The sequence below is a fragment of the Panthera onca genome, chromosome C1 (assembly GCF_046562875.1).
Source record: "Panthera onca isolate mPanOnc1 chromosome C1, mPanOnc1 haplotype 2, whole genome shotgun sequence".
In the NCBI taxonomy this organism is placed as follows: domain Eukaryota; kingdom Metazoa; phylum Chordata; class Mammalia; order Carnivora; family Felidae; genus Panthera; species Panthera onca.
In genome coordinates, this window is record NC_138346.1 from 123592295 (window position 1) to 123606110 (window position 13816).

Below are 13816 nucleotides of genomic sequence, written 5' to 3' on the forward strand. Positions count from 1 at the left end.
AACTTCAAATCTAAATAAAATTCTTGATTCCACATGATAATATTTTGGAGCACTTTCATCAGAACTAGATAATAATACTTTCATATGGCAAGAGCAAATCAAACATAGTTTAGCCTCAAAGAATTTATTTCTACAGTGAGTTATCTGTATATGTAGATAGGTAAGTTTTGGCCAACTGTACCTTGATTTTTTCATACTGTACCAGCAATTTTGTTTGTTTCATGTTTTATCTAAAGTTAAAAGATACAGTCATATTATTTCTCTTGTTCCTAAGTCCTTGAAGTCATATGAATATTTTAAAATATTTATACTTTCAACTACCTGATTGTTTAAAGCAGACAAAATGAACCATTTCCACCAGCTTTGCTGGAAAAATAGAGGTTTTTGTTTTCCTAAATGGTCCCCTTCCTTTAAAATAGGAAACTTAAAAAAAAAAAGTGTTGGGGCGCCTGGGTGGCTCAGTCGGTTAAGCATCCGACTTCAGCTCAGGTCATGATCTCGGATCCATGAGTTCAGGCCCCACGTCGGGCTCTATGCTGCCAGTTCAGAGCCTGGACCCTGCTTCAGATTCTGTGTCTCCCCCTCTCTGCCCCTCCCCTGCTCATGCTCTGTCTCTCTCTGTCTCAAAAAAATAAAGCATTAAAAAAAAATTTTTTTTTAATTAAAAAAAAAGTGTTAAAGTAATTTTTTTTCCAAAGGTGAAGTGATTACCTGGGAGTCCCTTGGTAAAATCCACTAACCCCTGTAGGTGTAGGACCATAGTCTCCGAGAGTTGCAAAAAGCTCAGCTCAGGATTTGCATACTTCTGGAGCTAGCCAGCAAAAAGAAATAAGGTTAATAGATTTTTTTCTTTTAAGTAAATTAAAATGTTTAACTTTTAAATTACAAGTTTAAATTTTTAACTTTCACATTGACACTCTTATTTTCTAACATAATTAGTTATAAATTATTTCCTGCCAATAATGAACACATACAAACATCTTTGTTTCCTCTAAAGGACTTGTGTATTTTTGATGAGCAGCCACAATGTCCTTAATGAGCTGATGTTCCTCGTGACTTAGTTCCATGCTCTCCTTAATCTGTAAGAAAACACGGGGGAGGGAGGAGAACTATAATGAATTCTTATTAAACAAGACATCATGTCATCATTAAAGAAACAAGAAATTTTATAAGAAGAGTCTTGCCACTTTTCCAGATCTAGTGGTGGATGATACAAGCTTGTTGTCTACTTCCTCTTCTACTTTGATGCTAGAGGAAAAACTATTCTTCTGCTTAAAATTCTTTCGAAGTCTCTTTGATTTGCATTGGATTTCTGTGAGCAAACCTGTGATATTACAAAATTCATATAAAATGTTTTAGGTATGGCAAATAACATTCTAGGATTTGATGAAAATTGTCTTATACTGGATACATATATAATCATAGACTTGTCTTTTCACAAAGAATCTTTCTTTTATGGCAAGCAGCAATTAAATTTACTACATTACTTTCTCCTTTTCCTTCCATCACTGCCTTCTACTTAAAAATACATAGTTAGCCTACGGGCACCTGGGTGGCTCAGTCGGTTGAGCTTCCAACTTCGGCTCAGGTCATGATCTCATGGCCCGTGAATTCAAGCCACGCATCAATCAGGCTTTGTGCTGACAGCTCAGAGCCTGGAGCCTGCTTCGGATTCTGCATCTCCCTCTCTCTCTGCCCCTCCCCCACTCACACTGTGTCTCAAAAAATAAATAAACATCAAAAAAAAATACATAGCCTAGACATAAATTAAAAATTAATTTTGCATCTCCAAACTATAAGTTTAGACCTTTTTATGTCAGGGAAATATACACATTAATTAGATCTCGGAAGTAACATAAAATATCAATTGGTATAGCAGTTGAACTAACTACCTTATCCATGAGCTTTTTTCTTTGATTTTTATATAAGGTCAAGAGAATATTTTGTGATTTTTCAAATGAGCTAAGTCAATTTTTTCCTAACAAGACAAGAAAATGGTATTTTGTTATGGCAGCCCGAGCAGTCTCAAGACAGGGATAAAGTAAAGGATTCAGGCTGGACAGGATAACCTTAAGATCTTCTCCAACCCTAGAATCTTAAATAGGAATCCTTTCGCTCAAAAACTTTGAAGAGTTTGGATTTTATTATAATAAGCTGTATAAAATAAACAGGATACTGCATCGGTATTTATTGAACAAGAATGTAACTTAATAAAAATTGAAGAATATTATAGCAGTTGAAGGTAGATTGAACTAAAAAACAGAAAATGAAAAAATAGCCATAAAATTAATATAATAGTATAAGTGCAAGATGATAAGAGTTTGTGCAAGATTAGACATAAGAAAACATTAATAGTACCTTACTAAGAAAAATGAAATTTTGAAATCACCATGAGATTTTGAGCCCTGGGAAATAGGAGAAATTGAGGAAATAATGCCAAAATCTTAGTGCTACTCTGAGGATTAAATGACATCATGTAAGTTTCAGCTAAAAACTCAGTGAACATACAAGGAACCCAAATAGCTTAGGTACTCTTCTGCCTGTTGAGTTGGGTTTTGACACCTATGGGTTGTTAGTAGGCTCTACTCCCCTATCATGTTATCATGTAGGCTTGTAACGATACCAGACCAAAGAAGGGGAACTACCAATTTAAAATTCTGCTCTTTACAGATACATTATATAACTTTAGGTTAAGTAATATGGCAGTACAAGGATTTCCAGTTAAGAACATATGATTACTGGAAAAATTAGAGCAATATAGGATAGAATGGGGTTTATGGAAATAATTACCTAGATTGGTTACTGGTCATCCTAATTTATCAGTTGCTAGAGAAATAGCTTAAATCTAGACAAGTATGTTACAATTCAAAATGACAATCTGAGGAATGCATTAAGTTGTCAGGAAGATAAGAAAAACTAAAATCCCCCTCAAAAAAAAAGAGCCCCCCAAATCCACAATAATACTTACATTCTGCCAACATTCCTACTGCCTTACACTTTTTTAGTCTGCACTCTTGACATTTCCTACGCATGTACATGTCCATTTCACAGTGGCCACCATTCTTGCAATGATATACTGCATTTTTGGTGATGCTACGTCGAAAAAAACCTAATGACAAGAAAAACTACTTTTAAAATTTACGACTAGCTATTTTTAGTTGTTTTTTATTAATATACCTTCCTAGTAAAATGATCAAAATAAAATTATTTCAATAAAGTGTGTTTTTCTATCAATAAGAAGGTTTGGTTTGATATACATTTATATTCCCTCGTGATTGATAATATTCTATTCCAAGGGTATTCCTTTCAATAATCACATCCGAAAATTAAACTAAATAGTTCCAACACATTAAGATTTTCTTTTATCTATTTTACCATGGTTATACTATATCATCTAAAGCATTTTTATAACTATGTTCTGCAGACTATCAAGATTCCATGAAGCATCTCTCTAGCTGCCTTTGAAATAATATGTGCTCAGGTGAAACCTCTTTTCTGCTCTCCTCACATTTCCACCTCAACCCATAAAGGAAGAGATATTCTTCGAAACTTAGTTCCCTGTCCTTCCTTTTTTAGCACCCCCACAGGTAAGAAAATATTTTTAAGTTATTTGGCCTGAGACATTGAGTCAGCGGTGTTATGTGTGTGTGTGTGTGTGTTGGTGGAGGTATCTATATTTGCTCTTTCATTTCCTAAATCCACGCATAGCAGTCCCCCTTCCCATTTCCTCTTTTATTTCCCATTTCTCTGTAGTCACCCCTGCTACCTTCTTAATCCATTCCAAGCAGTAAAGTTGATAAGCCATGTCAATGCCTCTCTCAGAGGCCTGCCATACCTTTTTTCTGTAGCCACACTTGAGAGTGAGAGTTTCATGACTTAGATTCAACAAAGGGAGCAGAAAGGTCAGCTGAAGTCTTCAAGAACTATGCCTCATCCTCCACCTAGTTTTAACAGCAAGGCCCTGCATTTTAAGAGTAAGCAAATACATGCCCAGCTATTCTATTCACAAAGCTGGTACTTCATTTCCCACAGTCTTTATTTGGCTATTCTTTGTGAGGGGTATGCTGTGAGATTCTGACAGTAAGTCTTCACCGTGAACTTCTAATAGATATGTTTACCTAGTGCTGCATTGGCCTAAGCATTTCCAGGTCTGTCTCAACATTGCATTTGTAAATAAAAATAGTGCAGAAGTGTTTTAATACCTCGAAATTTCATCAAGGGCTGTTTCACTTTTTGAAAATTTCATTGTCAATAATGATCTTTGCTTGCAAACTTCCCATTTGTTTTCAAAAAAGCATTCCAAAAGAATTAAAATAGACTCATAGAAGTCATTTAATTTCAAATTCCTTTCTAATGCATGAATTATACCAGCCGCATGAGAAGATGTATTAGTTACCATTCAGATGGTTTTAAAAATCATTTTCCATTCCAATATCAGATTCATCTAGGAACACAGAAACCTCCTGCTATTATATAAATATTGAAGTTTGTATTTAAATGTAAAAGTTTTCATCAAAAATGAAAACTAAATCAAAACTTTATTACATTCCACTTTCATGTCTTTTATGCCACAGATGGATCACCTTTAAATACATCAATGGGTCTCCCTGGTTTTCTTTTTCACACTTTAAAAAGTAAGGCTATTCTTACAGGCCTAAAATTTCATGTGTCTTCAGTGAACACTAGGACTTCAGTTTCGTTTTAACTTTATCCTTACCTTTGCAACCTTCACAAGTAAGTGCATTATAATGATATCCTGATGCTTTATCACCACAAACTACACAGAGGTCTTCCTGTCTCTTAATTCGCATAGAAGAATGAGTTAGTCTGGACCTTTTTATTCCAGAGTATCCGTCTTCAACATCATGGTCAACCACATAAGTGGGTTTATTTAATTCACAGGAAACAAGTCCACATTCTCCACCACTGAACTGTGGATCCAAGCTGTAAGTGTTGAAATGACTTTGCAAAGATTGGGACTGTAGAGCTGTTGGAAACTGGGCGGTAGAATACTGGCAAAAAGGCGATTCTTGAAAATCAGTGTCATACAGCTGATAACTGATTTGCTCTGGCAGAATATCTAGGTGTTTTTAGCATAAACAAAGAACAAATGGTAAAAAGTCAAAATTTCATAATTGTTTTCAAAGGTCAAAGAGTTTTATGCTCAACAAACAGTTCAACATGTCCACTACATCCCAGGGACTTGCTGTCCAGCATGAGGAGCAGGCAGTAAACTGTATTGCAATGCATCGTAAGTGCTGCCGTCCCAGTGGTATGCAGAGGTTGCCCAGGAGCTGGGAGAAAGGGCAGTCGTTGCTAATGGCCTGCATACCAACCCCAGCCTCCGTCTTAAATACAAATGCGTATTTCCCAAAGTTTGGAATGAAAGAAGGTTTTCCCCACCGTATGCATTTCCCTTATTGTGGATACAACCGTTTGCAATGCAGTCAGGCCAACAAAGAGATGAATTCATAAATTAGCACCTCCCCAAAATACCAAACTGAAATACAATTTTACCAGTTACCTGGTTATTTCAAGCAAAGAAAATTTTTTTTTCTGGGGCTCCTAGCTGGCTTAGTCAGTTAAGTGTCCAACTTCAGCTCAGGTCATGATTTCACAGTTCATGAGTTCAGTTCATGAGTTCAAGTCCCGAGTTGGGCTTTGTGCTGACAGCATGGAGCCTGCTTGGGATTCTCTCTCTCTCCCTCTCTCTCTGCCCCTCCCTGACTCGTGCTTTCTCTCTCTCTCTCAAAATAAATAAATTAATTTAAAAAATATTATTTACTTGAACTCCCCATTTAATATACCTTAACACTCTCCTTTGCAATTCATAGGCCTGATTTAAATTACTAGTTTCTTTTGTGTTTTGTTGACTAACAGTTCTAACTAGCAATTATGTGTGGTAAGTTCACCTACCTCAAAGGGTTACTGCAAGGATAAATAAAAGATGGTATGCAAAAGCAAATATAAAACATAAAATACAAAATAATGCTTAATGAATATCACTATTATAATTATCAGAAGCTCCCAAACACCAACTTACTTTTCACTTTCAGCAAAATTGTTAAATCTAAATCCAGAAAATTGGCTCCAAATGGATCCAGGAGTACTGAGTGTCCTATGTCTGTAACTAGCAATATTTGTACTTTTCCTGATGCTGAATCACCAGGTGATTAACCTCAAAATTCTACCAAGATCAGTAAACATTATAATTTTCATTAACTAACTCACATAAGTCACTTGCAATCTTAGAGCATTCAGTCTAATGCTAAGTGTTGAGTAAATACTAATGACCACCTGATATGAAAAGAAAGGTTATCAGTAAAAACAATGTAACTTTTTTTTAAAAGAAGAAGGCCCTTCTTGACTGAGTGTCAAAAGACTGTAGAATACTGGCTGATGTTCCATTGTCATGGCAATCCGAGTTGAAATCTCAACCCTAACCTTACCCCTAACAAGAAAACTGCCCCTAAAATAAATTTATATTATAGCCTTACTCTTTTTGGAGAAAATTCCTGTCATATCCTGCATTCTGTTTCTATTTCTTTCCCTTTGATAAAAATCTTATATCAAGATTAAAATTTCAAGTATATTGAATAGCACTCTGAGCTACATTTACTAAATTGCATGTGAACTAGCTACAACTAACTCCTAAAACAACTTCTAATGTGCATGTTAATTCACATTTTAAAAATTAAATACAATTTTGTACTATCTTGATTTTCCCTCCTTTTTTTTTTTAAAGTTTATTTATTTTGAGAGAGAGAGTGTACTCCCGCAGGCACACGGAGGAGGGTCAGAGCAAGGGAGAGAGAATCCCAAGCAGGCTCCTAGCTATCAGCGCAAAACCCAACTCAGGGCTCCATCCCATGAACTGTGAGATCATAACCTGAGCCAAAATCAAGAGTCTGATGCTCAACCGACTGAGTTACCCAAGCACGCTGGGCTTTTCCCTTTTACAATTGATTCTGGCTTACAATATTTTCATATTACTGATTTTTTAAATTATATTCTCGTAGAGGGAATAATTTTTTATTAAGTTTTTTATTTTAATTCCTCTTGTTAAGAATAATTTAAAGTCTTTGGTTTACTTGTTTATTTCTTTTTTAAAAAAACCCTATTATTAACCAATATTACACACACACACAAATATGTTTTATTAACTATTATACTGTATTTGTCTACATACCATAGTACTCCACTGGTTCAGCAAGACAGTACCCATCAGATGTAGTAACATAAGTATTTGCCATTCTCTGGTCCAATTCTCACTTACTCATCAGTGAATGCTGAAATAGAGCCTGAAGGAAATAAAACTTTTGTAGACTATCTGAAAGCATGATTATCAACTCAGCATGACTTTATAAAAGTACAGTACTATTTTTGGAAAAGAGGAGTTAGCAGAATTTATACTAAAATTAGACATCTATATTTATACTTTAATTGGAAAAATAGTGAGTTTTCAATTTCTAAACACCAAATTATTAATTCTGCCAATTTCTTTATACATATTTTTTTAAATTTTTAATGTTCATTTTTGAAAGAGCAAGAGAGAGAGAGAGAGAGAGAGAGAGAGATCATGAACAGGGGAAGGGCAGAGAGATAGTGAGACACAGAATCCAAAGCAGGCTCCAGGCTCTGAGCTGTCAGCGCAGAGCCCGAAGTGGGGCTTGAACCCATGAAACGTGAGATCATGAACCGAGCCAAAGTCAGACATTTAACTGACTGAGCCACCCAGGCATCCCTAATTTTGCCAATTTCTTATTGCTCAGCTCTTTACAAATAACTCATTAAACCTTGGTAATAATCAATGTGGCTTTTTTTTTTTTAATGTGGCTTTTGAAAGTGTACCAAGCTTTGGTGTCAGGCTTCATACACTGCTTTCACCACTTACTTATGGGTCATTTATTAAACCTCCCTAAACCTTAGTTTCCTCATTTGTAGAAGAAAAATAATAAAACCCTCCTGGCAAAATTATTGGGAGAGTTTAATTAATGTATGTAAAATCCAGCACACTTCTTGTCTTAATAACTGATTCTCATAATCTCTATTCTAATAGTTTCAAGATTTCACTGTTCTAAATTTAGATGAACTAGGAAGAAAAATGAGACTTTTTCACTAAGGAAATTAAAGAGTAAGAAAAAAATGCCTTTCATAGCACTTGTGTTTATCTTCTAAGTCCTCTATAAATATTTTTCATAGTCCTATGATATGCTAAACATTAAAACATTAATTTTGGTTCTGCTTAACTAAAATTTTATTTTTTTATTTATTAAAGAAAGTTTATGGATTACTGGAGAAAGTGTTTTATTTTTAATAGTAAAGCCTAAAAATCATAAGCTGTTATAAGAAAAATTATTCAAAATCTAAGGCTATCCTTTAATGGGAAAAAAAAGTCTTTATTTTTGTTATTTCCTAGAAAGGAACTCCAAAAATTTAAATAAACTTAAACAGGAAATCACAGTTTAAGAGACTGAAAATTATTGGAAGAAAATAAAGTTCACCCTAGAGTCCATCGTATCTTACAGCTTTATCTTCTCTATTAGAAGATAAAGACTGTTTTCACCTTCAAAAAGAACCAAAAAAGGAGAAATTGGGGTTTTAAATCATGCCAGAAAATTTATGTGACCAACTTCTGAGACAGTCTCTGAGCTTATATTGAAAAATCTTTCACTTGGATTTATTACCCATGGGACGAGTTCGTGGCTAAGGTTTCTATGTCCACGAAGACGGTTCAAATAGTAATATCTCTGAAATGTGTCCCCTTTATCATCTAATAGAATGTATGCTCCTTTAAAAGCGTTTGAATCTCCAGTCTTCTGACAGCATAGCAGTCAGTAGAAGGAGCATTGGATGGAAGAGATGAAGCAAAAGCAGTGCCCCCAAATAAGTGCAACTTTGATATGAAGTTTTCCTTCCTTGAAAAGTCAGGACTAAAATCAGTATGATCAGTCAGCATACACTTCTGTGTTTCCTATATTGCAACAGGTCAATTGGCCCTCCATGGAAAAAACAATTCTGAATGCCATCCATTTAATTTGTGTGGTCCCTTTTAGCAATGATCCTGTTCCGTTCTCTCCAAACTTCTCTTTGGAGTCTCAATTCAATTTCATAAAATTATAAATGAATGTGAAAACTTGAAGTTGTTATTCACCCTCCTTTTAAAATTGCTGCATTTGCCATGAGGCTTCATACAATATTGAATATCTGAAGAAGTCTGATAATTTAAAAGTATTTGGTACTACTTAGATACAGACTTTGCTGAGGGAGAGTTTGAGAAATAATATAGAACAAACCAGAGGTAGCACATTAAAACAAAACTGGTAGTATCCTGACAAAGACACACATAAGTATCCTGTAGTAATGCCACTATCAGGGTTCAAATCACAAACAATGATGTTCTAAAATCCAGTCCTTCCAATGCTGGTAAATAAACACCCAAAAATATTATCTAAAGTAAACCTGTTTTTATCAGTTTATGGACTAGTTATATTCCCGGGCATACATGAAACATACATAAATAAGCCTTTGATTAAAAATATGCTTCTTAAAATATGAAATATTCATCTCTCTAAATGCTCACAGTAATGTTGTATTATTTTCTACATAAAATTTTTCACTAATTTTCTTCAGCCTTTTAGATGTTTAATAGAATTATTTTAATATGTATACATAGTAAATAAAAGCTTTCAGAAATACAGTGTTCGTACAATTAGTTTAAGATCACTTAAGTAAATTATTAACAACATAGAGAAAGGTATGTAATCAAAGACTTCCTATCCTGTTAAAAGTTACAATAGGCCTGGCGTGATTCTGTTTTGTTATCTTTCCTAGTAAATATTTACTTAAAAACAAAAATAACTTAGTTAAGAGAGAAGCTTTTATCAAGAGGATCAATTTGGCATGGGCAAAGTCTATATTTTCTTTCTAGAACAAATATAACTTTATTAAAAAATTGTGCTTTCCACAGATTATAATAGCTATTTACCTGAAAAGATGCTTAATTGCAGAAATGAATTTGCATCTCCTCTGCCTTAACCCTAAATCATGTGTAGGAAATCTTCACGTAGCTAGAACTTTTAACAGGAAAAACATATTGACTCCGGAGAACTACAGTGACATGTTAAAGGCACGGTTTTTACATTTTCACTCTTGCAATAGGTCACTTGAATCATGAATAACGCATTGCATAAAACTGTTATCACTGAAAAGTAGATAGCTTCATAAGAAAAACATTTTACTCTTCAGAGTAGCCTCTACTAGAAAAAAAGGAATGGTAGCGCTGTATGATACACAATTATAAAAAGGTTTTTCAGAGCAGAACTTCTTTGATCCAAAATTCTCTGAGCTTATTGGAACCAAAGAAAATGAAAAGAATATATTTGAATAACAGCACAAATTAAGGCTTCTGGATTCCTTTACAAGGATCTGTCCTTTAACCTTCGAATACTTGGAGGATTTTACACTGTGAAGTCTTCACATATAGTTTTATCACGCAGCTTTTTTGAGATGCAATTTACATAATATAAAATTCGCCCTTTTAAAATGTACAATTCGTCGTTTTTAGAATACTCAGAGTGTGCAACTATCACCACCATCTAATTGCAGAGCATTTTTATTACTGCAAAATGAAATCCTATACCCATAAACAGTCTCTCCTCATTCTCTTCTCCCCCCCCCCAATCCTTAGCAACCACCAATCCACTTTCTGTGTCTATGTATTTGCCTATTCTAGACATTTCATATAAATGGAATCCTACAATTCCATATATAGTTTTAAATGAAAAAACATATTTAGTTAATATCATGTCAAGTAATTTTTACAGCTTAAGAAAGAGAAAACAGACTAAATGTTTAGAAAATTCATGGCTATGAATTTAATGTATACTTCAGAGATGTGGAAATACAGTTTGTGTCTACTTCCATAATCTGGAAGAATGTTTATAAATATCATAGCATTTTGAACAGAGGTGTAATTCCCTGAATATACCCCTATCAGAATATATTTCAAGTTGCCTTCAATTTACATATAACCTATTGCTTTAAAAAATAAAATGTGTTTTAAGAATAAGTTCTTGATTAAAAACACATTTCATTTTTAAATATGAGAGTAAATACCACTGTGAATCAACTTACATTATTACATCGAATGTCACCTGAAGCCCAGCTACGGTTCAAAATTGCCTTGTCATTCTTCAGGGGAAAACCAAACCACTGTATAAGCTACTTAAGTTTCTTGTTTTCAAGGAGCAAATGCTTTTTATAGTTTGACTATCATAGCAACAACATTGGCTTATTTGCTTTGCAAAAATTAAATTAATGATGATGGAAACTAAAGGGTTCCAAAAATACCCTTAACACCTTCCAGTTTAATAATAGTTTAAATTGCCAACAAAATTAATATTCATATTTAATTTAGACAGCATAAAATTATAAAATTTTGTGTTTTGAAAGAAGACAAAATACTCACAGTTAAATGATATTACTAGAGATTGTCCTTTTCCTCGCAGAACGAGTATAGATAGATTTAACAAGGACTTCAACTTTCCAGCTGGAGCAAATTGGACCTTTTCCCTATTTATCAAGGAGCGGAGAGGGGGGCACTCTGCATACACTTAGGCTCCAGACACTCTGCAGAGCAACGCTTCAGCTCTATCTCAGAAACAAACTTCCCAGACAATCCTCTCTTAGGTCAAAACAAGGGCAGTTATTATTTGACATAAATCAAATAATAACCAGATCATCAGGGATAGAGTTCTTTGGGACCTTCAGGTCACACTCTCCCAGAGTTCCTTATTGTTTACTTAATAAATATTTTGTTTTCTTGATTAAATTTGACATTCTCCCACTTTGGTTACAAAACACTGGGTCTCTAGAAACTACTAAGCAATATGTACAGGAAAGGAAAAACCGTCATTAATTCAAACGTCATTAATACAGGTGTTGTAACAATTCAACTTGAAGTTTATCTCTGCATTACCTACAAAGTAATTGTTAGTCCAATTAGAAATGTTGATAATAATTCAGATCGGTACAATGTTACATGTATACAAGCCATCTAGTCCAACCCTCTCGATGTTTTGGCTTAAAAAACTGCAACACCAATAAATACTACTCCTGGTTCAAGTTCTCATAGCTAAGCCAGTTAGTAGCAGAGTTGAAACTCAATGAAAATTCATGTAGTTGAACAAGATACATAAATAACTTCACTATGATTTTTTTTTAATGTCACTTACGTAAACAAAGTCTGTTGGCTACCAGGCTCATAGTATCATCCCTGTAAGGCATCTCTACAGAGGCATGTTCCACCATTAACCTCCAATTCTTCTGGTAACACCTCCTCTAACTCACCTATTTTACGTGACTCTAGGCTCTGGTCTCTGTCCTGCCCAGTTCTGCTTGCACGTTAACGTAGCACAGTATACATTTCCACCTTTCTTGGCATCTTAGTCCACCTCCCGTTTCTGACTTCACAACTACTATATCTGCTGAATTCTTCAAGGGACCTTATCTACTACTGGGAAGAATTCATGATAAAATCTGCAAGTCATGTCACACAGAGTTTTGCTTATTTCTTAAAAGAATAGGCCCTGTGTCTATGAGTTTTAATCCGTGAACCAAAGAATAATAGTTCCAGCATTATAAATTCATTTATTTGATTATAAAATATTCCAAAAACAGGCTCCAAATTATGTCTCAGAAGAACTGACACTCTACTGGAAACCTTACAATGAAATAAGGCAAAACAAACATACACTACTTGATGTGTTTTAAAAGCAATGTTTAACTTCTAAATATTTATCAGGAACATTTGCTTCTCAAAAAAAAAACATTTTTAAAAGAACTTCAGCCCTTTCAGTATTAGTATACAAGTATCAGGGATAGTTTATAAATTATTTTATCATTTTTTTATCTTTTTAATTGAGGTGTAATTGACATAAGACCTTGTATTAGTTTCAGGTTTACAACATAATTCAATATTTGTATGTATTGTCAAATAATCAACATAATAAGTCTAGTTAAGGTCTGTTACCATACATAGTTACAATTTTTTTTTCTTGTGATGAGAGCTTTTAAGATCTACTCGTTTAGCAAATAGCAAATATGCAGTACAGTATATTAAGTATAGTTACCATCCTGTTCATTATTTTATTTTATAGCTGGAAGTTTGTGCCTTTTGATCCCCTTCACCCATTTTGCCCACCCTCCACTCCCCACCCCCTCGGCAATCACCAATTTGTCCTATGAGACTGGTTGTTGTATTTTGCTTTTTTTAGGATTCCGCATATAATTGAGATCATGCGATATTTGTCCTTGTCTGACTCATTTCATTCATCACTTAGCATGATGCCCTCAAGGTCCATCCCTGTTGTTGTAAATGCAAATGGTATACATCATGTTTTCTTTATTCATTCATCTATCCATGCACACTGAGGTTGTTTCCATATGTTTCCTCTTGTAAATAATGCTGCAATGAACATGGGATTGCATATTTATTTTCAAGTTAGTGTTTTCATTTTTTTTTTCAGATAAATATCCAGAAGTGTAATTTCTTGATCATATAATAGTTCTATTTATAATTTTGGGGGGATTCTCCTTACTGTTTTCCATGATGGCTGCACCAATTTGCAGTCCCACCAACAGTGTACAACAGTTCCCTTTTCTCCACATCCTCATCAATGCTTGTTATTTCTTGTCTTTTTGGTAACAGACATTCTAACAGGTGTGATATGATATCTCATCATGGTTTTCATATGCATTTACCTGATGATTAATGATGTTGAGCACCTCTTCAGGTACCTCTTGGCCACCTCTA

General features: G+C 34.3%; 1 protein-coding gene across 1 annotated transcript in view; it reads right to left on the bottom strand.

The window, feature by feature from the left end:
• The window catches only part of LOC132673624 (bile acid receptor-like), a 49117-nt gene that overhangs the window by 4468 nt on the left and 30833 nt on the right, over positions 1 to 13816 (bottom strand). Inside the window, exons 2-7 of the mRNA XM_060626342.2 lie at positions 7190 to 7301; positions 4718 to 5080; positions 2969 to 3109; positions 1185 to 1324; positions 975 to 1079; positions 712 to 811 (exon numbers count right to left, since the gene is read on the bottom strand). Of these exons, the coding sequence (XP_060482325.1) occupies positions 712 to 811; positions 975 to 1079; positions 1185 to 1324; positions 2969 to 3109; positions 4718 to 5080; positions 7190 to 7253 (913 nt within the window). The 5' untranslated portion in view covers positions 7254 to 7301. The remainder of the gene's footprint in view (positions 1 to 711; positions 812 to 974; positions 1080 to 1184; positions 1325 to 2968; positions 3110 to 4717; positions 5081 to 7189; positions 7302 to 13816) is intronic.